Source organism: Kalmanozyma brasiliensis (assembly GCF_000497045.1).
Source record: "Kalmanozyma brasiliensis GHG001 unplaced genomic scaffold PSEUBRA_SCAF16, whole genome shotgun sequence".
Lineage (NCBI taxonomy): Eukaryota > Fungi > Basidiomycota > Ustilaginomycetes > Ustilaginales > Kalmanozyma > Kalmanozyma brasiliensis.
The window spans coordinates 24,314-47,825 of NW_015961955.1; the positions used below are offsets into that span (position 1 = coordinate 24,314).

Genomic DNA, 23,512 nt, shown 5'->3' on the forward strand with positions numbered 1-23,512 from the left:
TAGACAACAACTGTTCAAGATGCGGCGACTGAATGCGATGAACAATGCGGGTAACGGATGCGGTGCTCGGTGTGACCTGAACTCGGACTGATGCCCTTCAGCTGTCGAGGTCCATCTCCTCGGCGGGCCCAAAGCAGCCGGACAGATCGATCGGTTGGGCTCCCGCGGCGTGGGTATGCTGATGAACCTGGTGTGCTGACGGGCTGTGCGGGTGGAACGTCGGTGTGGTGGCCTGCGAATGCGAGCTGTGGTGGTGACCATAGTGGTGCAGCGACTGCTGATGCGCGCTACCAAAGGGCGAAGGTGTCGGTGCGCCATGGAAAGGAGATGCCGGGTATGGACCATGACCGAACGAGGGGCCATCGTGGGAGCCTGGAGGCGTGATTGGGTATGTAGATGCTGCCCCGAACGCTTGCGGGACATGCTGCGATGCGTGGCCGGAGAAGCGAGCTTCCAGTGGCGAAGGCTCGGGAAAGTACGAGCTAGACAAGGACGACTGCTGTGCGTAGAGTGGGCTCTCAGCATGCGAAGGGGACGGCAGAGGGGCCATGCCGGGGATTGCCGACAGACTGGGGATGGTGTTACCGAACATGCTGGAGCTGTTGCTCGCTGGTGCTGAAAAGCTGGATCCCGACTGGAACGAGACCGGTGGTTGGTTCATGAAGCTGGTGGGAGCGGGACCGCTTTCGGGCACCGTAGCCAGGTCGCTGGGCTTGAGCGGCGACGGTATAGTGGCAGCAGAAGTCGACTTGAGCACCTCTTCAGGGTCCTTCCACAGTATGAGTGCTCCTCTTGCGTCTTCTGCGTTGATCGGGGAAGCATAGCCTGATGATCCCGGGCTGGACGCTGCTGATCGTCGTTTGCTGCTGAGAAGCGACCCCAAGCTCGGGACAGCTGATCCTGCTGATCTCCTCCCCGAGCGTCGAGTTCGACTCGACGAGCTTGACGCACCACCAGACCGAGAGTTGGAGGCAGCATTGTCTCGATCAGACGTGCCCGTGAGCACGGCCCTGCTGTGCGCTTCGAGCTTCTCCATGAGCTCGTTGTTGATGACAAAGTCGGAGGAAGAGTCTTTGCTCTCGGTCGATGTGTCTGCATCTGGCGTCTTTTGCCCATCCGCCTCGCTGGAGCCATCGCCTTCGGAGGAGGATGTGTCGTCGAGACTGGTGACGACGATGCGATCGGGTTCGACTTCGTAGCTCGACGGCACACCCCTGCGCAACCTCATGTCGCTGTCCTCCAGATCAGCCGGCAAGGGGCGACTTGTTGAGGTAGCCGATCCATCAAAGCTGTGCGAGTGCAAGGGAGAGGAGGGTGGAGCGAGACCGCTGTCGGCCAAGCTGGGCGATGTTGGAGGTGCGGGAGCTACGGCTTGCTGGTATAGTGGCGATGCGGATACGCCAAAGGAGGAGGGGACTGCGTCGGCTTTGGTCGGGCTCGATGGCGGTACTCTCGGTGCGGAGGTGAGTCCTTCCGCACCAGCGCCAAAAGCCGACGCCAAGGAGGCGCTGAGACCGAACGCCCCTGCGACGCCGCTGTTCATCCTCGCCCCTTGGGGACGCCCAAATGAAGTCGAGTTCGGTAACGAAGCGGCCAGAGTAGAAGAGTCGATTTGAAGTCCGGCCATCTGGCCATAGGTGTGTCGATCTTCGGGTGTTTCGAGATGGACTCGCTTGGAAGGTCGTGCGAACCTGGCAAGTTCGTCACGATCCAAGTCTGGACTGGCGGCTGTAGCCGCATTGCCTGAAGTGAAGCCGGTCGAAAGATGCAATGGCGTTGGCCAGTCGTAGTCGCCATCCGAGTCGGAGAGGTCTTCGATGCCCCAGCTACTTGCGCTCGACGAATGCCGCGGAACAAGTTCTGGCGAAGGTGGGTTGATGATGGAAGGTATCGATGCATTCTTGCTGGGGTCGGAGAAGCGACCTCGTTTCTTCTTGGCCAAGGTTGGCGCAGGAGCCGTGACGAAGCTAGAAGCTGTGGGTCTTGATGGGCCCGCAGCAGCCCAGTACGGGTCGGCCATCATGTGTCGATGTTGAAGGCAGTGCTGCGCTGTGTGAAGCCAGGATCAGCGGCTACTTTGCGTCAGGCGAATCGAGTCATCCAAGGAAGGTCGATTAGGAAGAGTAAACGAACGCGCCGATCAATCTGGCGATGCGCAGCTGCTGTGGTTGACGACGGTCGAGATAGCTCCCTCCAGAGATGTATAAGAGAGGCGCAAGCGGCCCAGTCGTTGTTGGTGATAGGAAGGGAAGGGCAGCTAGAAGTCAAGAAGGAGGGAAGGCTGAATCGATTGGTGTTGGTTTGAAGTGCATCGGGTGCCCCTTTCGACGGACAGGCAGCGCTGCTCTGGAAAGTTTTGAGCTTCTTAGAGCGCAGATTGAAATTTCTCGAAGAAACTCGCCAAATTCGGTATTTTGAGACCGCGCCGCGTACCAACGCTCTGTTCGGTGTGCAGCTGCTGCCTCGCAAACCCTGCAGCACAAATCAAATTCAAAGCCTCCACTCCCCAATCAGAATCGATAGCTGCACGCTGCGATGCGGGTTTGACTGGCTGAGTCCATGTGACTGGGAGCCGTAGACGCACGGGCTTTTCGAGAGACCAACACCATCCATCTCATCTCCTCGAGGACAGTCACCAATCGCCATGGCCAGCTAGCCCTCCTTTTCTCGAACCACGCCGCTGCAGGTCAGCTTTCTCCCCAATATGGTCGCTATCGGATCACCCGAACGAGTGACTGATCCAGCACAGCCACCTTTACAGCCAGACTCGCGCAAAGGCGATTTGATCTACAGTTCGAGTGTATTTGTAGCGGGTCTATTGTTACTAGAAAAGGCGGCAGATGGCTTCATTCGTCAAGTATCGCAGCTGTCAGCTCAGCTCGGTATCAGTCCGACCCTCATAGCGCTGCTCACGGCCGGTGCCGAATGGGAGGAGCTTGTGGTGGTAGTCGCTTCGATTGCGCATGGATCCTCCAACCTCGCCATCGCCAACGTCGTCGGGTCCGCCATCTCCAACATCCTGGGCGCTTTCTCCTTGGGCATCCTCTTCGCGCCAGATGCGGTCAAGTTCGATGACAGCTCCAAGCGCTTCGCCATCATTCAAGCGGCCATCACCTCCTTGGTGCTCCTCCTCGTTGGTGCGGTGCAGATCCAGCATGCCGACAAGGACGCCAAGCTCTCCAGCAAGAGACTCTTTGAGAACGTGGTCGGCGTCAGCTTCATCGTCATTTTCGTGCTCTACTTTGTTGGGCTGTCGTGGGCTATCAGTCGAGGCATGCTAGCCGCTCCTCAAGGATCCGACAGCGAATCCAGCAGCACCAGCAGTGACGACGACAACCGCAGCTTGTCCAGCCAAGGCAACGATCGATCCGCTCCCATCAGCTCGGCAGCCAGCACCACCACCCTTGGCAACGACAGCGATGGTTCTTCCTTCGTTCCTCCAAGACGCACCCCCGGCGCAGCTGGACGACGAGGTCAGAACCGAACCGCCACCTCGGCCGCCATCGAACGAACTCCCTTGCTCCTCGGATCCGCCACCTCTTCCAACCTCGCAACTCGACTAGCTCAGCGACGACGCGCTGCCATCTTCCGCAGCCTGCGCAAGCTCCTGCTGAGCTTCCTTCTGCTCTCCCTCGCAGGCTACCTCCTCTCGCACTCCATCCTCGAAATTGCCTCCCTCGTCCATCTGTCGGATACCGTCCTCGGCCTCACCGTGCTCTCCTTTGCGACCACCATACCGGAAAAGTTCCTCAGCGTCATGGCTGGTCTTCGCACCGCCGCTCCCTCCACTCGACCTGCAGCGATCCGCAGACCGAGCCTCGCTCGCCGCGCATCCGTTCACGACGAGGCCGAGGATGACGTCGCCCGAGGCGCAAGCAGCATCCTCATGGCCGGCGCGGCGGGCAGCAACATCTTCCTCCTCACCCTCTGTCTTGGCGTCTCGCTCATCTTCGATCACGATCGTGTCTCGGTCCCTGCGTCAATAGCCACATTGCCGGATCAGCATCGGTTCGCAGCAAGCAGCGTCCAGTGGCAGGAGTTCGTGCTGCTCGAGGTCGCCTCGTTGTCTCTGGTGCTGATAGCTTTTACCGGCGGACAGCGGTGGCAGGGCGCACTGCTGCTGCTCGGTTACTTTGCCTTCCTCATCGCCGAATTCACCGTTCTCAAGCGGTGATGGGCGCTGTTCACATTGTACTTTGTAGACTCACTCCGTCCAATGGAACTCGGTAACCACATCGTCTGTGTGCTTGATCATGATCCACTTTGAGACGGAGGTGGCTGCCGACGAATCTCGCTGCGCAGCCGCCAGCCTGCAAGCATGAGCAATGCCCGAGCCCTTACCTCTACCTAAGACTGACACCAGCTTGCGAATGGCTCGACGTACTGTTAGTCAATTGTGTGTCGGCGTCATCTCGACACCACATCAGCGTCGTCAAGCGGGACGTCGAAAGCGTTGAGTCGCGTGTCGAAAAGTGTTACTTTCCGAAATCGGCAGCGCGCTCGGCTCAGTTTCTTCTCGACTTCATTTCACCTCTTGACCATTCCGCACCTTCCTTCCGCTCTTCCGTCACTCACACCACCACATCCGACAAGGATGTAGCCAACCCCTCACACAGCTTACGATGTCGAACGAAGTACCTCCAGCAGTAACGCGGCTTCTCTCGGCAAGATACCCAACTCTGGATGTCGACCCCACCTGGCTCACCCGCTGTGTCAATGAACTCCGCCAACGCGATGCATCTCTTCGCGCAGGCACACCAGACCAGCTTGCGCGGGCAGTACGACAGATCCTGCTCGACTCGGATCTTGCCGAGGTATCTTCGGCTTCATCAAGCCGTCTGACCGCTGCTTTGCGCTCGGCAAAGATCGGCGACGCAGGCCGTGCAGCGGTAGTCGTCCAAATCGAGAGCATGCTCGACATCGGTCACTCCGCATCTGTGCAGCTGGAGATCGCAGAGGCGCGGAGGGAGATGCGCCGATCGAACGTGGATCCGAACACCTCGCTCGCTGAGGAGACCAAGACGCAAGGTGCGGCCACGAGTGCGGATCACATGGCGGACTTCCAAGCGCAGGAAGACGACAAGGTCATGGGCACGACGGTCTTTCCCCGTCGAATGCTGCGGCTCGAGCTCTCAGATGGGAGGCAGAAGGTAACGGCCATAGAGTTGCAACGCATACCCGGTCTGGACATGAACACCACGAGGATGGGAGCCAAGCTTCTGCTCAAGGGCGTGAACGTGAAGGACGGATATGCGTTGTTGACGCCCCAGACGGTGGGTGTGGAGGGCGGGGCGGTGGATGAGAAGGATAGTTTTTGGGAGGAGAAGCTGATCGAGAGGCTTCGCGCTCAGCTGGGCAAGCCTAAGGAGGACGAGAGTGGTCCGCGTGGGAGGCCAATTCGAGGACCTGAAGGCGCGGAGAGTGGGACGAATGCCAGGGAGAAGCGCGGATTCAGCCCTGACGACGATGAGAGCGCGCTGCTGGCGGCGCTGGAGGCGGAACAGGAGATGATGGCGGTCGCTTCTACCTCCAGAGGCACCGGCGCAACGGCGAACACGAAGCTCAACCCTCCCAATAGCAACAGAGCGACGACTTCGGCGGCACCACAATCGCCCGCAGCCGCACGTCAACGAGCCACCCTCGTCGTCCCTGACAGCATGCAGAGCTCAAACGCAAACTCTCGCACCCAAGTCAAGTCGAGCGCGACACAGGAGAACCCCATCGCGATCATCGACAGCGATGACGAAGTGTTTGCCGATGTGCCGGACGAGGCTTTTGCTGGGCTGGAGGACGTAGAGATGAACGCGCAAACGAAGCGAAAGTCCGAGCGCAGTGGAGAAACGAAACCGGGCGCCAGCAACTCGTGGGCTGAACCGATCGTCATCGATTCTGACTAAAAGCCGGAGTGGGGCGCTTCTCCATATTGGACGGGCTTGGCTCACCTAGCCGTCTTCGTACGTATAGCACCGGCCTCACCCCACACGAATTGAACGCAAACACATTCCAAGTTGATGGCATCGTGCTATTGGATCATCGCTCGGCGTGGAACGGCGGTCGCGAGCTATCTGGAGACTCCTGCTGCTCCGAGTCTTCGGCCCTTTGCAGCCCAACACCCGGCACCCGCCTCTCCATCTCCCTGTCCTCCACCGCGGGTCTGGCCTCCTGTCCACCCGAGCCCCTGCCCGATGCGCCCTCGAACAGCTCCTGATATCCACCCTCTCCCTCCCATCTATTGAACATCTTCGCACACTCCTCGGCACTCGGCTGACCCGCGCACGGATCCGCGCCGCACTCGATCAGCACCCGCACCACCTCGTCGTATCCTTTGAACACGGCACCCGCAACGATGCTCTGACCACGCCCGTTGAGCTGATTGACATCCGAAGGCGTCGCAATCTCCTGCAGCATTCGACGCACAAGCTCGGCGTGCCCGTGGTACGAGGCGAGCATGAGCAGGGTGTCGCCGCGGTTGTTGGTGAGGTTGGGTGGGAGGCCGGCGGAGAGGTAGGTGAGAAGGAGGGGGTCGCCGCGACGGGCCAGGTCGAACATCTACGAGCGAGGGATAGAGGTCAGTCTGGGTCATGAGCGAGGAAGGCTGGGCTGGGAACAGGTGGCTCTTACTCGGTTGGCAAGGTCGATGGCGGCATCGGGAAGTTGCGAGACGGATTGTGGGCGAGTCGGAGAGGGATGCTCCTGCAGAGAAGACGTTTCGGGTACGTTGTCTGACATCTTTTAGGTTGGTAATGTCGTTGCAGTCTGAAGATGGTGGGGAGAAAGCTCGGCTCAGCGAGCAGTGGCAAGGCAATCATACCTCTCATGTCACCTCGAGCCCGTAGGAAGGAGTATTGGACCCTGAATCTGAGTGAGCTTCTGCATATGCGTGCATGAGTCTTCGAGACTGAGACTAATAAGCATTATGTAATTGCACACGAGTCACACACGTGACGCCAACACCAATTCTTCGCAGCGCACAGAGGAAGAAGCACAGCTCAAGCGAAAAGAAAGCTCAGCGTATCGCTATCTTCTCTTGACGGTCTTCCACATCCCTCGCAGTGCAAAGCAAACGATCACCCAGTTGATGCAAACAGCTCGTGCCTGCAACCTTCTGGCTCCCGGCATCGTACGCTCATTTTCAGTCCTCTCTACGACAAGACTGGCTCCTCCTCGACTAGCGTACACGACCCCCCTCTTCACTACAGCATCGAGAACTCTTCTACCTAGAAGCCTCGCATACGGCATCGCTCCCGCGACCCGAAAGAGCAGCTCTGTTCGATACAGCACCACCTCCACCCGCTCTTCTCGCGCGCAAGCCCTCCCGACAATGACCGAGGCCGCCCCGCAAACGTCGGCCACCACCTCTCGCTTCGGCGACTGGCCTGCCACCAAGGTGCGAGACACCTTCACCGGCTACTTCAAGGAGCGCGCACACACCTTTGTTCCCTCGTCCTCCACTATTCCCTACGATGACCCCACGCTCCTCTTCGCCAATGCCGGCATGAACCAGTACAAGCCCATCTTCCTCGGCGTTGCCGATCCCAACTCGTCGTTCGGCTCCATGAAGCGCGCCGTCAACTCGCAAAAGTGCATCCGTGCCGGTGGAAAGCACAACGACCTCGACGACGTCGGCAAGGACACCTACCACCACACCTTCTTCGAGATGCTGGGCAACTGGTCTTTTGGCGACTACTTCAAGAAGGAGGCAATCGAGATGGCATGGGAGCTGCTCACCGTGGTGTACGGTCTGCCCAAGGACCGTCTCTACGTCACCTACTTTGAGGGCGATGCCAAGCAGGGGCTCGAACCTGATCTGGAAGCCCGCGATCTTTGGCTCAAGGTGGGTGTCGCGGAGGACCACATCCTCACTGGGGACGCCAAGGACAACTTCTGGGAGATGGGCGCTACCGGTCCCTGCGGTCCCTGCTCCGAGATCCACTACGACCGCATCGGCGGCCGCAACGCTTCCGACCTCGTCAACAAGGACGACCCCAACGTCATCGAGATTTGGAACAACGTCTTCATGCAGTTCAACCGCGAGGAAGATGCCTCGTTGCGGCCCTTGCCCGCCAAGCACATCGACACGGGCATGGGTTTTGAGCGCCTCGTCTCCATCTTGCAGGACAAGCCTTCCAACTACGACACGGACGTCTTCACGCCCATCTTCAACAAGATCCAGGAGCTCACCGGTGCACGCGCCTACACGGGCAAGCTCGGCGCCGAGGACAAGGACGGCATCGACACCGCCTACCGTGTCGTCGCCGACCACGTTCGAACGCTCACCTTTGCCATCTCGGACGGCGGTGTGCCCGACCGCGACGGTCGCGGTTACGTGCTGCGCCGCATCCTACGCAGGGGTACTCGCTATGTGAGGAAGTACTTCCAGGTGCCCATCGGCTCGTTCTTCTCGCAGCTCGTGCCGACGCTCGTTGACCAGATGGGTCACTTCTTCCCGGAAATCACCAAGAAAGTCGACGATGTCAAGGCGATCCTCGACGAGGAGGAGGCGTCGTTTGCGCGCACGCTCGATCGCGGCGAGAAGCTGTTCGAGGAGTACGCCGCCAAAGCCAAGGCGGCCGGTCAGAAGCAGCTGAGCGGTGGCGACGTATGGAAGCTCTACGACACGTTCGGATTCCCTGTCGATCTGACGCTCATCATGGCCGAGGAGCAGGGTTTGGGCGTCAACGAAAAGGAGTTCGAGGCGGCCCAGGCGGAGAGCAAGGAGGTGTCTAAAGCAGGCGGCAAGAAGAGCGAGGCTGAGGCGGTCAAGTTTGACGTGCACGATTTGGGTCATCTCGAGAAGGACGACTCCGTGCCCAAGACGCAGGATGACTTCAAGTACGGCGTCGACACGGTCCAGGCGACCGTCAAGGCGATCTACCAGGACCACGCGTTTGTCGATGCGACCTCCAAGATTGGCGACCGCGCCAAGAACTTTGGTATCTTGCTCGATCGCACCTGCCTCTACGCCGAGAGCGGTGGTCAGCAGGCCGACACGGGTCGCATCGTCATCGACGGCAAGACCGAGTTCGTCATCGAGGACGCCCAGGTGTTCTCGGGGTATGTTCTGCATATCGGTCACCTGACCAAGGGCGAGCTGTCGCTTAACGACTCCGTGACCGTCTCGTACGACCCATCGCGCCGCGGACCGCTGCAGTCGAACCACACGGCGACGCACATCCTCAATTTCGGCCTGCGCGAGATTCTCGGCGATCACATCGATCAAAAGGGCTCCCTGGTCGCGCCAACCAAGCTCCGCTTCGATTTCTCGCACAAATCCGGCGTTTCCCCTGCTGACCTGGCCAAGATCGAGGACATCTCGCTGGACTGGATCCGCCGGGACGTGGGGGTGTTTGCGAAGGAGATGCCGCTGGAGACGGCGCAGCGCATCCCCGGGCTGCGCGCTGTGTTCGGCGAGGCCTACCCGGATCCTGTGCGAGTGGTGACGCTCGAGTTTGATCTGGACACCATCGCTTCGGACCTCGAAAACACCAAGTGGCGTGGGACGAGTGTGGAGTTCTGCGGTGGAACGCACGTGCGCACGACGGGCGAGATCAAGGGCATGGTGATCACCGAGGAGAGCGGCATCGCCAAGGGCATTCGACGAATCATTGCTGTCACCGGGGCGGAGGCGAAGGAGGTGACGCGGGTGGCGGATGAAGCCGAGGCCAAGCTGGGCGAGATCGATGGCATCCAAGAGCAGGGGGCGAAGGATGTCGCGCTCAAGACGTTCGGTACGCAGCTGGCGGTGATGGACATCTCGGTCGTTCGCAAGGCTAAACTCAACGAGCGCTTTGCAGCCATTCGCAAGAAGCTCGATACCGGTCTCAAGGCCAAGGACAAGGCGGACACCAAGGCGGTTTCCACCGCGGTGGAGGGACACTTTAAGCAAAACCCCAACGCGGATTACTTCATCGCCGAAATGCAGGTGGGCGCCAACATGAAGGCGTTGCAATCCGCACTGCAGCTCGCTAAGAAGTCGGACAAGACGGTCTACCTGTTCAGCCAGGAGCTGGACCCTACCGGCGCCACGGTGGCCGATGGATTGGCGGCAAAGGCCAAAGTCGTACACGTCGCCTACGTCTCCACGCACCACCGGGAGAAAGGGCTCGATGCAAAGGAGTGGGTCGAAACGAGCGTCCAGCACGTCGGTGGCAAGGCCGGCGGCAAAGCGGACAGCGCACAGGGTGTCGGTGAGATGGGCGGCAAGGCCATGGAGGACGCCGTCGAGGCCGCTAAGAGAGTTTGGATGCTCAGGTGCGGCGAGAGCGGCATGCCCCTCCAGTGAAGAGTCGGAAGAGCAATCGAGATCCCGTTTAGAACAACACACGATGGGTGAGAAGAAAACGAGTGACATTAGCTGAGCCTCAGGCGCGAGTGTGAGTGTTGTACCGTACATAGAGATTGCGGGCGTGGGGACTGGCATACATTGACGTGCTCTGTGGAATGGATATGATTGGTGCTTTGTATGATACAGCGCTGCGGAGCGGGGGCGAGATGGTTCAGTGTTCAGAGCGGGCGGATTCTGGATGGATCGCTTTTGCCGACGTTGTACAGCGATCACCAGTACGCTCGAGTCTCTGAGACTTCGAAGTGGACCCGCTTGGACGGCCGCTCGTCTGTAGGGGTGGCAACGTGGTCGTTGGTCGAGGTGGCGGTCGAGCTCGACGCAGAAGCCGAAGTGGAAGCCAGAGCAGAGCTTCGACTGGTGGAAGAAGTCGAAGCCATCGTCAAGGCAGACGAAGATGAGGAGCTGCTGGCTGCTTCCAAGGCGCTCAGTAGGCAGGCCATGTCGAAGGTGGTCGGCTCGGCGGCGCGCAGGTCCGGGCGATGGTTCTGGACGCGGAGAGGGCCAGCGCCAACGATGTGCTCTTGGTAATGATGGAGCAGATCACTTGTGATGCGCTCCTCGATCTTGACTCTAGATAAACCATCTTGAGCACGACTACTGCGCAAGACCTGCTCGTGGTCCGCCTCTCGGTCGGTCAGTCTCTCCAATCGCTCTCGTTTCTGGGCTTCGGTAAGATGCCATGCCGGAATGTCGTCGTCGTCATCATCCTCGAGCTCGTCCACCTCCTCGTCTTGCTGAGCCAAATGGCTTACGCTTGCAAGCGAGGACTGGAAATCGTCATCCTGCTTGAGGGTTAGCAGGGTAAAGTCCATGTCTTCAAAGATCTGAAGCAACTGTCGAGCGTCCGGGTGCATGGAGTCGGCTTCGTCTACAGGGCCGTGATCCTTCCGTAGAGAGCGATTGCGCTCCTCTGTCTCCTGAGAGGACATGCGCTGTACGTGTCGGTGCTGTTCGCGAGCCTTGTCCCGCCTCTGCTGGAGGAGGAGCGCACGGCTGGGGACGAAGCGACCGCGCATGCGACGCTTTTGCACCAGAGATCGAGCCGAAAGCAGCTTGGTGGTAAGACTGGCGAAGTCTTTACGAGCTTCCGTCGCTCGTTGCTGGACGGCTAAAGGCTGGTCTTCGATACGCTGGATCGGCATCATCTCTTCGTCGTCGTCGCTCTCCCAGACCCGGATCTCGCCCTCAGACTCCTCGGCGGCGTCGAAGCCTTCGTCGATCAGCTCCTCCTTCCTTCGGCAGGGCCAGCAAGCACGACGATTTGCGGCATTGTCGCGTGTATCCCCTTGTGGGAAGTAATCCAGGATCAAAGGATACTCGAGCCAACACTTTGTGCACTGTCCTCGACGTTCCGGGCCGAGAGGAATTGCAGGTTTGAAATCTTCGGACTTTGGCATACGTTCGCCGGCTCTGGACGAGGCGGCGTTCGAGATTGCTGCACCGGGATCGCGGCAGCAGTCGTGACACATGACCTTGATCGTCGCTGGACTTTCGCCCCTTGCGAGCTTTGCGAGTCTCTTGTCGTAGCGAATGAGAGCCTTGGAAGGAAAACGAAACCGAGGAAGCGACCTCTGGCAGTAGGTGCAACAAACAAGGTCGTCTTCGCGCTTGGGGCGAAAATGATTGTTGGAACCATAGTTGTTGCTACTAGCGCCATCCAAGCGGCGGCCGCCTCCGCCACCGCCATAAGGGTAGGGTCGATGGCGATGGCGAGGCATGGCGACGCGCAGGAATAGTGGGCCGGCGATGGCCACCAAGATCGAGTAGGTTCAGGATGGTTCCAGCCTCAGAAACGACGGTGTGCGTCTGCATAGGATTGGGCCAGAATGATCACTTCGATGCTCGAAGAAGAAAGGGAAGGAGCGAAGACTGATGCTTCATTAGAGCCAAAGAGGCTCGAGCGCTGCGCAGCAAGCAGCAGAGTCCTTGTAGAATGGGCTCAGTGGGCTGCACGCAGGTCTGCACCCTTTGCTTCCAAGCCATCACAATGTGACTTCTGAGAGGGTAGGTCGATTTTTACCTTGGATGGCAGCTGATGACGATCTAACTACGGACCCTTGAAGCGAAAATCGAGCTGTCTCAGCTGCACCGACGAGACGTGTTTTGAAATGGAGGTGCGACACTGCTCGGCTGCCTCAACCCCTTTGGGACGCGGCTAACTCAGCAGCAAGCTGCTGGTGCTTGCAGCCGAGCCTAGGCCTGTCTGTGCTTGTGCCTGTCAGTCGCAGTCAGTCTCTCCGCATCACGTCCGAGCCAAGCCAAATTTGGGATTGGCATGAAGCATTCTCGTCGACATCTTCTCATCTCCATCCTTCCTTCTCTACATCCTCACCTCAGCAATGCGTGGCAGCACCGTGGATTCAGCAAAGCCATAGCTGAGCTCGCTTCTCTCCTGCGAGGCCGCATCACACATTACACGCATCTATTCAACATCATCCTACCTCGAACGCGCTTAGTCCGCCCATATTGAGCCAGCACCGACCTGGGCGCAGCCTCACGACCCACCAAGATACCCTCATCACGATAACAACACAGCTGTAGCTGGAGCTGCCATGTCCTCCGCCGTGCAGTCCACCCTTCGTCCCACCGTGGGCTCGTCCGAGCAACGTCAGCAGCACCAAGAGCGCCAACGTCAGCAACAACCACGCTCCGCCGCTTTCCATGACGACAACGATCTCAGCCTGCACAGTCGTCTCTCTCACGACAGCAACAACAGCTCCAACTTCACCCACCGAGCCGACACATCCCCCAGTCGCAATCATGGAGGCCCCTTCTTTTCCTCCCAGCCCGACTTTGGCGCTGCCACCCCGCCTTCCTCTTCGCGCACTCGCCCTCGTCTAGAGCATGCCCATACACAGCCCTACACGCCTACGCGCTCGCGCACCGATCTCCATCACTTTGACACTGGTCACTCGTTCTCCGGTCCCAGTGCAAGTGCCCATGGCATCAGCTCTTCGTTCGACGAGGACGAGTTGCGCCAGATCATGTCGCGAGACCCGGGCGCCGACGCTGCCGGGGCAACCACCGACAGCGGAGAGGTCGCCAAGGGGCTCAAGTCGGCCAATCACCAAGACATCAGCCCTTTCCTCTTCCAAGGCGACCAGTCCACCGCCTCCTCGTCGGCGTCTTCCGCGCGCGCTCCCCTCGCCAGCCCCAATGCCTCCTCCGCAAGCTACGCCAGCAACACGTTGCCTTCTTCGGCTACGAGGACGCGTTCGCGACGAACCACCGCCAACCTCGCCTTCGCGGACAATGACGCCAGCTTTGGCATCTTTGACCCGCCTGGTCCCACTTCTCCCCGCTCCCAGCACTCGCTGCGGCCCCAGACTCCGCCCTCGGCCACCACGTCCACCAGCACGCTCAACGGCTCCAAAGACGCCAGCGCCTTGGCTGCCAAAAAGTCGCGCAATCCCTTTGGCTTCCTCAAAAAGAAGACGTCCGCCCATTCGAATGCAGCTGCGTCCCATCCCGTGCGCAACGAAGCCTCAGTCTCTTCGCTTTCGTCCCGCTACGGCTCCAACGCGGCCAACCTCAACCCCATGCGTCCCCCCGCCTGGCTCGACGGCTCCCGGCCCCTGGCCAGCACGCCCTCGCCCTCGTCCGCCTCGCTGCGCTCTCACCTCCACCCGCCTGCCGCCTCCAGTGCCCCCTCGTGGCAGAACCCTCTCGCGTCTCGCATGGACTCGATGCCCGCCGCCATTAGTCTGGAAGACGAACTGGAACTCGAGCAGCAACCCAAGAAGGATCCTCGCAAACGTATCAAGGGCGTTCGTCACCATCTCGGCAAGACCGTCCTGAACGACACGGACTCGGCGCGCGACGTACACCTCGCCAACCAGAGCCAGTCCATCGAACAGGAAGTCGAGCTGTCGCTCGATATGAACTTTGACCAGCTCGAAGACTTTGTCGACACCAACGCCGCTCGCCAACGTCTGCAGGGGTCCGTCACCGACTCCACCAGCCCTTTGGACCATCGCTCTCCCGATCCGTCCGAAGCAGGCACCTATCGCTCGCCCTCCCCCTCGCAGGCTTCCTCGCTCGATCGCCAGCCTTCGGTGGCCTCGGGGGGTGCCGAGTCTTCCTCCCACTTCTCCGACGGCTCTCTGGCGCATTCCTCCTCGTTTCGTACGCCGCCGAATCGCAACAACACCGGCATGTCCACCATGGCGTCGTCGTCCACCCTCCTCAGCGATCGACGCCCGTCGCAGATTCACCTGATGCCCCGCAACAGCATCCCTCGGCTCAGCCTCGCCGAGATGCAAAACTACTCCTCCCTCCGCAAGATGTCTACCACCCTCATCGACGCCTCGCAAGCCCCTACCTACACCCCTTCCGGTCTCAGCATGCCTGTCGGCCGTGATTCCACCGCCGCCGCCGACGACCCCTCGTCGCCCGATTCGTCTCAGCAGCTCGGCGTCGCCGGCCCAGCGGGCGGTCTTCCCGCCGATCAGCGCAAGGACAGCGTCGTCTCTAGCCACAGCATGCGCTCCAACCACAGCGGCATCTCGCCCAAGACCTCGTACGCCAACTTGCCGGGCATCGCCCACCAAGATCGTCACGTCTCGGCAGCAGCGGCGGCAGCGGCAAGCGCGGCGGCGGCGGCGGCTTCGTCGGGCGCAGGCTGGGCAGTCACCACGCCCGAGGACAAGCCCGCCAACGGACGCGCCGATCATGCGTATCAGTTTCCGCCGTCCGCTGATCCGAAAGGAGGTCCTCTGCTCAGCGTGCGCAAGTCGAGCGCCGGCTCCGGCCAGGAGGCCAGCTCGAGCTGGCTGGCGCCCGACAGTTGGGCAGTGCAGCCCGACAAGATGCGCGACTACCTTCGCGACGACAACGTCGGAGAAGAGGACGACGACGATGAGGACCCGACCCTGCCGACCTACGGTGCGGATGGCAAGAAGCGCGGCTCCAGCTCCGGCGTCAGCTCCGCGCATGCGGCTAGCATGTTCCGCTCCTCGTCCAACGACCCGTTCAAGAAGGCCGCATCGCTGGCGGGCTCGCGTCGAGGCACCGAAGAGTCGGTCGATCCGCTCACTGTTCTGCCTCCGCTGCCCGGCAGCAAGTCGGTCGACGACACCGCCAACAGCCGCGTCGACGTGCTGCAGCAGACCAACAACGTCGCCCAGTCGGCGCTGGCACAGCAGCAATCGCACGCGCAGACTCATCCGCTCGGTTCCAGCCACATTCGACCCAGTTCACGAGGAGGCGCTGGCGCTCACATGCTTGCTTCCGCGGGTGCCTCCGCTGCTGCCGCTGCGGCCGGCAAGCTAGGTCTTCATCGTCCGTCCAAGATTCGTATGAACACGCGTCCCGGCACAGCAGGCTCCATTGGCGCCACGCGGCCGTCGACCACCACGCTGGGCTCCAACTTGTCCGCCGAGGACGACAGCAGCATCGGCACGGCAGCAGCGCGACGAGACGGCCATCCTCTCAAGCGGTCCACTACCACCGCCGTCAACGCGGCTCCCAGCAGCGCGCTTCGCAACCACTTTATCCGCGTCTACAAGACCGACGGCACGTTTGCCACGCTCTCGTGCTCGCTGCTGTCGACGGCCAATGAGGTGCAGACCATCCTCGCTCGCAAGAGTCTCACCACCGAGTCGGCCGCCTACCGGCTTTTCGTTCGCGACAAGGGTTCAGAGCGACCGCTCGGCATCTCGGACAAGCCCGTGCAGCTCCAGCGGCGTCGTCTGATGCAAGCCGGTCATACCGAGAACGATGGTTTGGAGGAGATGGGCAGAGACGACCTCTCGTATCTCCTTCGCTTCGTCTTTCGCCCCGACAGTGTGCCCACCTTCGACTCCGAGTCGATCGGCCAGAGCGAGCACACCTTCGCTCATCTCGACCTGCAGAGCCGCAACCTCGAGATGGTGCCCATCTTCTTGTACAAGCACGCCGACTGGATCGTCAGTCTCGACCTGTCGGGCAACCCCATGTCGGATCTTCCGCTCGACTTTGTCCAGCTCTGCTCGAGCCTGCGCACGCTGCGACTCTCGAACCTCGCCCTCAAGCGCATCCCACAGAGTGTGCGTCACAGCGAGACCTTGACGCATCTTGACGTCTCCAACAATCGAATCGTCGAGCTCTCGCACATCAGCCTCGATCTCATCCACGAGCTCATGTCGCTCAAGGTGCAGAACAACCGGCTCTTCGATCTGCCCTCGTACTTCGCCAGCATCCACACGCTCCGAAATCTCAACATCTCGAACAACCGCTTCGACGAGTTCCCGCAGGTCATCTGCGAGATGCCTTCGATCGTCGATCTCGACATTTCGTTCAACTCGATCACCGAGCTGCCTGCCGAGATCGCCCAGCTGGTGAACCTGGAGCGATTCATTTTGGCCGGCAACGAGCTCGAGAAGCTGCCAGACAGCATGAGCGAGCTGATCAACCTGCGCACCATCGATCTGCGTCGCAACAAGGTGCAGGACGTCTCGTCGCTGCTCGGGCTACCGCGCCTGCAGAACATCCAGGCCGAGAGCAACAACATCAAGTCGTTCGAGGCTACGCTGGGTCCGCAGCTGACGCAGGTGGAGCTGGGCCGCAACCCGCTCAGCAAGGTGCGCATCGCCGCTCTCACCACGTGCGACTTGACTTCGCTCGACCTGTCTTCGACCAACTTGACGCGTCTCGAGGAGGGTCTGATCCCGCAGCTGCCGGCGCTGGTCAAGCTGATGCTGGATGGCAACCAGCTGGTGGTGCTGCCGGACAACCTCGGCGATCTCAAGCGACTCGAGACGCTCTCGTGTAGCAACAATCTGCTTGCCACGCTGCCCGAGTCGATCGGCGATCTCAAAGCGCTCAAGGAGTTGCTCGTGCACAACAATAATCTCAAATCGCTGCCGCAATCGCTGTGGCTCTGCGAGAGCCTCGCTCACATCAACGTCAGCTCCAACTTGCTCGAGTCCTTCCCGACAGCGCCGGACGTCCGCATCGAGACCTCGGCCGGCGACGTGACCCCCGCCGCAGGCGTGTCGGCCATCTTGGCCTCACGAAAGGGCTCCACAAGTTCCTCGTTGACGCACCGCTCCACCACGGGCAACGGCAACGGCAACGGCAACGGCAACGGCAACGGCAACGGTGACACCAAGATCTCGACGCCCTCCGAGGTCTTTGTAGCGCCGCTCTCGCTCAGCTTGCAGAAGCTGCGTCTCGGTGACAACCGCCTCGGCGACGAGGTCTTTAGCGTCTTGTCCGAGCTTACCTCGCTCGAAGTGCTCAACCTCAGCTTCAACGAGATCTTTGAGATCCCCGACTTTACCCTGCAGACGCTCACCAAGCTGCGCGAGCTGTACATCAGCGGCAACCAGCTGAGCACGATTCCGAGCGATGACCTGGTGGTGCTGCAGGAGCTCCGCATCCTCCACCTCAACTGCAACAAGCTCACCACGCTTCCCGTCGAGCTCGGCAGGCTCAAGAAGCTCTACAACCTCGACGTCGGCAACAATGTGCTCAAGTACAACATTGCCAACTGGCACTACGATTGGAACTGGAACATGAACCCCGAGCTGCGCTACCTCAACCTGTCGGGCAACACGCGTCTCGAGATCAAGACCAAGCTCAGCGACATGGGCTTCACGCGCAAGTCGAACATTTCCGACTTTAGTCGCTTGACGAGCCTCCGCATGCTCGGCTTGATGGATGTGACGATGCCCTTGCACTCGAACGCCACGCCAGACGAGTCGGACAACCGACGTGTGCGCACGTCGCTCTCCCAGATCAACGGCATGGCGTACGGCATCGCAGATGCGCTTGGCAAGCACGACAACCTGAGCGTCATCGACCTGGTGATCCCCACCTTCCGCAAGGACGAAGGCGAATGCGTCTTTGGTCTCTTTGACGGACGTGGACATGGTGCCCACGTCGGCAGCCGCATCGCCCACCATCTGGCCGAGTGGAGTGGACATCGCCTGTCGTGGGAGTTCCAGCAGCATCAGAAAGAGCAGGGGAGCGAGCCCGTGTCGGTGCCGGATGCGCTTCGTCGGGCGTTCCTTCGACTGCAGAAGGACTACGCCGATGCGCTCATCGATGCCGGCGGCCGCAAGCTCTCGGAAGCGCATGCGGAGGCGGCGGCCGACGCCACGCGAAGCTCGGCGCCCGCGATCGCCGCTGCGTCCAACAAGCACGACTGGCGCGCCGGTGCCTCGGCCATCTTGGCGTACGTGGTGGACCGAACGCTCTACGTGGCCAACGCGGGAGATGCGCTCGCTGTCCTGTCGCGCAACGGCGGCACGGCTCATCTGATCAGCAGCAAGCACGAACCGTTCGACCGTGCCGAGATTGAGCGGATTCGATCGGCCGAAGGATGGGTGTCGTTGCGTGGCTACGTCAACGACCTCCTCGACGTCTCACGCTCGTTTGGCTATTTCCACCTCTTCCCCATCGTCAATGCTGCGCCTGCGGTGACGACGGTGCAGCTGACCGACTCGGACGAGTTTGTCATCATCGCCAACCGCACGCTGTGGCAGTACGTGTCGTACCAGACGGCGGTCGACATTGCGCGCACGCAGCGAAACGATCCGATGATCGCGGCGCAGAAGCTGCGCGACTTTGCCATCAGCTACGGTGCCGAAGAGAGCATCATGGTGATGGTCATCTCGGTGGGCGATCTGTTCTACCGATCGGACCAGCGCAACGGAGCCGGTCTTCACTTTGCCAACTACCAGAACAGCGACGCCATTAAAAAGGCAGGACGTCGCTTCCGCGAGGAGCTTCCTGGCGACCGCACCTTGGCGAGATTGGATCGCGAGGTGGCCCCGCCGATCGGTCAGGTGGCGCTTGTCTTTACGGATATCAAGAACTCGACGTCGCTGTGGGAGACCAACAACGGCATGCAGACGGCGATGCGACTGCACAACTACCTGCTGCGTCGACAGCTGCGCACGATTGGTGGCTACGAGGTCAAGACGGAAGGCGACGCGTTCATGGTTTCGTTCCCCTCGGTCAGCGCCGCCTTGCTGTGGTGTTTCACAGTGCAGCAGCAGCTCCTGCAAGAGGACTGGCCGCGCGAGATCCTCGACAGCGAGGACGGCAAGGAGGTGTACGATTCGTCGGGCGAGCTGATCCACCGCGGTCTGTCGGTGCGCATGGGCATCCACTGGGGACGACCGGTGTGCGAGGCGGATCCGATCACGCGACGCATGGACTACTTTGGTCCGATGGTCAATCGTTCGGCTCGTATCAGCGGTGCTGCCGATGGTGGACAGATCCTGGCGAGCAAAGACGTGATCAAGGAGCTGCAAGGCTTGCTGGGCACGTTTGACGAGGCGTCGGCGGCTGACAACGGCGATGGCGGCGGCGAGCATCTGGAAAAGACCGAGGAGGAGCTGGACGAGGACGCGTTCCGACTGCTCAACCCGAACGTCAGCCGAGATGTGGTGTTGCTGCGAAGGATGGGTTTCGGTCTCTCGCAGCTGGGCGAGCGCCGATTGAAAGGTCTCGAAACGCCCGAGATGCTGTGGCTGGTGTACCCGAAGCAGCTGGCGGGACGACTGGAGCAGGCCAAGACGGACGATGCGGTGGATGCGCCCAAGGCGCAGGTGTACGAGCCGACGGTGCAGTTGTTGGATATTGATGACGTCAAGCAGGTGGGCATGCTGTGCTTGCGTCTCGAGTACCTGTCGAATTCGACCGTCTGTCCTGGCGTGTTGGCGACGAAGGTGGGCGATGCAGCGCGATCCAACCCGTCGACGCCGCTGGGCGAGGCGACGCGGAACCCGATGGACGGCGACACAGACAAGGCGGGTGGCGAGAACTCGGTGCTGCTTCTGTCGCATCAGGCACGCCGAAAGGGTGTCGAGGCGATGCTGAGCATGCGGCCCGAACTGCTCATCTACAGCATCCGAGATGATGCGACCGACGAAGAGCTGGCAGGCATCCTGGACCAGCTCACGACGCGCATCCAGAACGCCGTAGCCTCGCTGACGCTCAACGTGCTGCGCGAGAAGACGGCCAATGGGAGCAGGGATCTCAGCGCGGATCCGAGCGTGATGGAGCTGCTGCAGAGTTTGCTCTCGCAGCCATCCCTGCCACGCGCGATTGCGGCGACGCCATCGAGCCCGCTGACGAGCCCTCGTGCTCGGATGATCGAGTTGCTCCCGTAACGTGACGATGCTGTCCCATCCTACTTGTACTTGTACCTATGTTTATGCAACGGTCATATCGAATCTCATCACTGCGTGACAATGGAAGCGGTGTCTGTCCGAGACGAAGAGATGCTACGAGTGTGGCACGATGGATCGAATTTTTGCGTGGAGTGTGAGATTGGCAAAAGCGGGACTGCGAGCGGGAAGATTTGAACTGTCAAAGCAGAGACAGAGCGGGAAGGCAGGTGCATACGACCTCGCCGAGCGGAGGAGGGTTTGAGCGTGGTGAGCTGGCTGGCTGGCTGAGTTTGGATGATTTTGAGTTTTGGAATTTCTTCTTGTGAGGCGCGTTGGAAGCGAGCGGGCAGTGAGGGAAAAGGCGCGGGCAACCCTTTGCACCCTGAAAACGACCGCACCGCTGAGCCACGGAGCAAGCAAACAACACCGCCGAAACCCGAGTCGTGTCGCTCTCCATCTATCTAGGCGTCGTTGGAGTGTTGGCTTCCTACCATCAACTTCTTCATTCGCTCGACATCAAGCACCTTCGAACCGCCACGGTACCCTCTCGAAGCACTTACGCTCAAGCGAACAACGAGCTCAAGGACGATCACCAGGTGCACGCCAGCTGCTCATCTGCTTCCAGGACCCGGACCCATTGATCACCACCACACGATAACATCGCAACCATGGCGCAGGTATTGGAAATCGCCATGAAGCGTAAGTACTTGCACTCCTGCTGCTGCATTCCTGTCTCGCTTTCAGGCGACAACGTCGGTCCAATCGAACTCGACAGGCACAGAAGCAGTGAAAGCTGACCAGCTCAACCGCACCCTTTGCTCATTTATCTCTGCTACAGTCCCGGAGAAGCTGCGCGGCCTCCGTTCGGAGCGACTCTCGTCCCTCCGCCCGCTCGGCGAGTTCTTTGACCACCAGCGCATCTCGCGCCCCAAGGACACGAACGAGGCTTTCCAACGTGTGACGTACAACACGCGCCACTTTTCGGGCAACTACGCCGTCATCGTCCTCCTGCTCACCATCTACGGCATGATCATGGACACGCTGTTGCTGGTGGCGCTCGTGTTCCTCGTCGGCGGTTTCTGGGCCATCAACCGCTTCGCACCGGAACCGATGCAGGTCGGAGAACACATGATCACCCAGAAGAGCCTCTACACGGGATTGTTCGTCATTGGGATCCCGCTGTTGTGGTTCGCCAGTCCGTTCGGATTCATGTTCTGGTTGGTGGGGAGCAGCGCGTTTTTGATCCTGATGCACGCTGCGTTCATCGAGCCGCCTGTCAGCAGCGAGTATACGGGGGTCGAAACTGTCTAGGGACGTCCAGACCTCTTTCAGCGCTTTCGACAAGACACATGGGTCACCGGCTCACACATCTGTGCAGCACGCAGCGAACAGGAATCGTCTGCGAAACTGCACTCGCCTTGTATATATTCAAGCTCATACCGAGCCCCCAGTAGAAACGGTCATCCGGTTTTCAGCAATCACATTCTTTCACAAAATCGATACCGATTCGTAGAGGATTGCCAAGAACGCTCATGCCGAGACGGATGGATCATCGCGAGCGAGGTCTTTGTCTGCGAACGGTGTATTAAGACAATCTCGGGTACAGTATATCTCTACAGGTTCTCCTCGATCCATCGATTCATCTGCTCGTTCTCCTCGTCCAAATCGTAGTCCCAAATGTGGTCGAACCTCTCGACGAGATGCTGACCGAGTTTTTGGGGATCGTCCGCCCCGACGCCGCGGAACTCGTACGTGTCGCCCGCCTCGAGGCTTGATTCGAGCACGCGATTTGCCCTTGGAACGCGAATCTGGTCGTACACCTGGAGGGCCTTTGTGAGATTCCCGTTATGCACCTTGGGATGGGCGAGGAGGTGGGAGAGGAAGAGGGCGTCTTCGATGGCTTGTCCTGCCATAGCGCCTTGGTGCGGGGTACCGCCGTGTGCCGCATCACCCGTGACAATCACCCGCCCGTTCGTATACGATGTGAGAGAGGGGACGATCTGATGCAGTGCCCATTTGGACGGCTTTTCGATGCACCGCAGCATCTTTTGCAGATCCGAACTGTAGGATGCGAAGTCGTCGAGCAGGGCTTGTTGGGAAGTCTCTTGAGTCCACGATTCGCCCTTTGGGAAAGCGGTTCGTTCGGGCCACCGCGTGCGATCGGTCTTGAAGGCAACCACGTTGACCGTCTTGCCGCCCTGAATGGGGAAGGTGAGCAGATGCGAGTCTTTGGCTAGCATCATCTGGGCCGTTTCGGCGTAGAACTCGCCCTTTTCGGGGCCGAGTGCGGAGACGAAGGTGGTACGTGGGATGAGACCACGATACGCCCAGGTGCCGGACCAGACGAGCTTCTCGGAGCCCGCTACAGCGGACGGGCCCGCAGTGGTCGGATCCAGTGCGCCCCGAACACGAGAGTGGATTCCGTCGCATCCGATGACTAGATCCGCCTCTTCGACGGTTCCATCCTCAAACTCCATCCTCACCTTCTTCCCGTCGTCTTGGTGCAGACTCTTGAGTCTCTTACCAAACCCACAGATCTCCTCGGGAACCCTCTTGATGAAGGTATCCAGCAGTTCGGCACGATGAATACTCGCCATGCCGTACTTCTTACAGAAGGTCTCGCTGAGCAGCGTATTCTCCTCGGCTTCAGCGAGACGCCATTGGAAGAAGAGGTTGCGCGAGGGGAAGTCGGCAAATTGCAAAAAGTCTTCGTAGAGACCGAGGCGTTTGAGCGCCTCCTGGGAGTTGGGCCCGCAGGCGATACCGGCGCCGATCTCGGCGAAGCGCGGGGCGGATTCGAAGATCCGGACGGGGATGCGACGGGTGTGGAGACCGATGGCAAGGGTTAGGCCGCCGATGCCGCCGCCGATGATGACGACGGAGAAGTCTTTGGGAGAGGATGTCATTGTTGCGGTTGGTGGTGGAGGAGCAGAGGGAGACGAGGATGGACGAAGGGCCAGCGATATATACGTCTGCGGGGGAGGTGAAGCAGGGTCCGATGAGAGAGAGAGCAATCGAGCTGGTGGGACCTGGATGGCTGGTCACAGCGTTGGGGTGGCTTGGA

General features: G+C 60.3%; 9 protein-coding genes across 9 annotated transcripts; 5 read left to right on the top strand and 4 right to left on the bottom strand.

Annotated features, from left to right (window-relative positions):
• Positions 1-97: 97 nt before the first annotated feature.
• PSEUBRA_001835 (uncharacterized protein) lies at positions 98-2,023 on the bottom strand (the record flags this gene model as incomplete). The annotated part of the gene is made up of 1 exon (XM_059464740.1): positions 98-2,023. One exon carries the CDS (start codon positions 2,021-2,023, stop codon positions 98-100), a length of 1,926 nt encoding a protein of 641 aa, XP_059320784.1.
• A 681-nt stretch (positions 2,024-2,704) lies between these two features.
• Positions 2,705-4,174, top strand: PSEUBRA_001836 (Sodium/calcium exchanger membrane region; the record flags this gene model as incomplete). Its single annotated transcript, XM_016435035.1, has 1 exon — positions 2,705-4,174. One exon carries the CDS (start codon positions 2,705-2,707, stop codon positions 4,172-4,174), a length of 1,470 nt encoding a protein of 489 aa, XP_016293413.1.
• A 448-nt stretch (positions 4,175-4,622) lies between these two features.
• On the top strand, positions 4,623-5,897 carry PSEUBRA_001837 (protein of unknown function DUF1767; the record flags this gene model as incomplete). Its single annotated transcript, XM_016435037.1, has 1 exon — positions 4,623-5,897. One exon carries the CDS (start codon positions 4,623-4,625, stop codon positions 5,895-5,897), a length of 1,275 nt encoding a protein of 424 aa, XP_016293414.1.
• A 133-nt stretch (positions 5,898-6,030) lies between these two features.
• Positions 6,031-6,729, bottom strand: PSEUBRA_001838 (Ankyrin repeat-containing domain protein; the record flags this gene model as incomplete). The annotated part of the gene is made up of 2 exons (XM_016435060.2): positions 6,031-6,549; positions 6,622-6,729. The coding sequence occupies 2 exons, from the start codon at positions 6,727-6,729 to the stop codon at positions 6,031-6,033; spliced, it is 627 nt and encodes a 208-aa protein (XP_016293415.2).
• Positions 6,730-7,321: 592 nt separating this feature from the next.
• On the top strand, positions 7,322-10,282 carry PSEUBRA_001839 (Threonyl/alanyl tRNA synthetase, SAD; the record flags this gene model as incomplete). Its single annotated transcript, XM_016435042.1, has 1 exon — positions 7,322-10,282. One exon carries the CDS (start codon positions 7,322-7,324, stop codon positions 10,280-10,282), a length of 2,961 nt encoding a protein of 986 aa, XP_016293416.1.
• A 272-nt stretch (positions 10,283-10,554) lies between these two features.
• On the bottom strand, positions 10,555-12,063 carry PSEUBRA_001840 (uncharacterized protein; the record flags this gene model as incomplete). Its single annotated transcript, XM_059464710.1, has 1 exon — positions 10,555-12,063. One exon carries the CDS (start codon positions 12,061-12,063, stop codon positions 10,555-10,557), a length of 1,509 nt encoding a protein of 502 aa, XP_059321204.1.
• An 834-nt stretch (positions 12,064-12,897) lies between these two features.
• PSEUBRA_001841 (Protein phosphatase 2C (PP2C)-like domain protein) lies at positions 12,898-20,448 on the top strand (the record flags this gene model as incomplete). The annotated part of the gene is made up of 1 exon (XM_016435038.1): positions 12,898-20,448. One exon carries the CDS (start codon positions 12,898-12,900, stop codon positions 20,446-20,448), a length of 7,551 nt encoding a protein of 2,516 aa, XP_016293417.1.
• A 668-nt stretch (positions 20,449-21,116) lies between these two features.
• Positions 21,117-21,759, top strand: PSEUBRA_001842 (Prenylated rab acceptor PRA1; the record flags this gene model as incomplete). Its single annotated transcript, XM_016435043.1, has 2 exons — positions 21,117-21,147; positions 21,287-21,759. 2 exons carry the CDS (start codon positions 21,117-21,119, stop codon positions 21,757-21,759), a joined length of 504 nt encoding a protein of 167 aa, XP_016293418.1.
• Positions 21,760-22,061: 302 nt separating this feature from the next.
• On the bottom strand, positions 22,062-23,354 carry PSEUBRA_001843 (Monooxygenase, FAD-binding; the record flags this gene model as incomplete). Its single annotated transcript, XM_016435054.1, has 1 exon — positions 22,062-23,354. The coding sequence occupies one exon, from the start codon at positions 23,352-23,354 to the stop codon at positions 22,062-22,064; it is 1,293 nt and encodes a 430-aa protein (XP_016293419.1).
• Between the last annotated feature and the right edge of the window lie 158 nt (positions 23,355-23,512).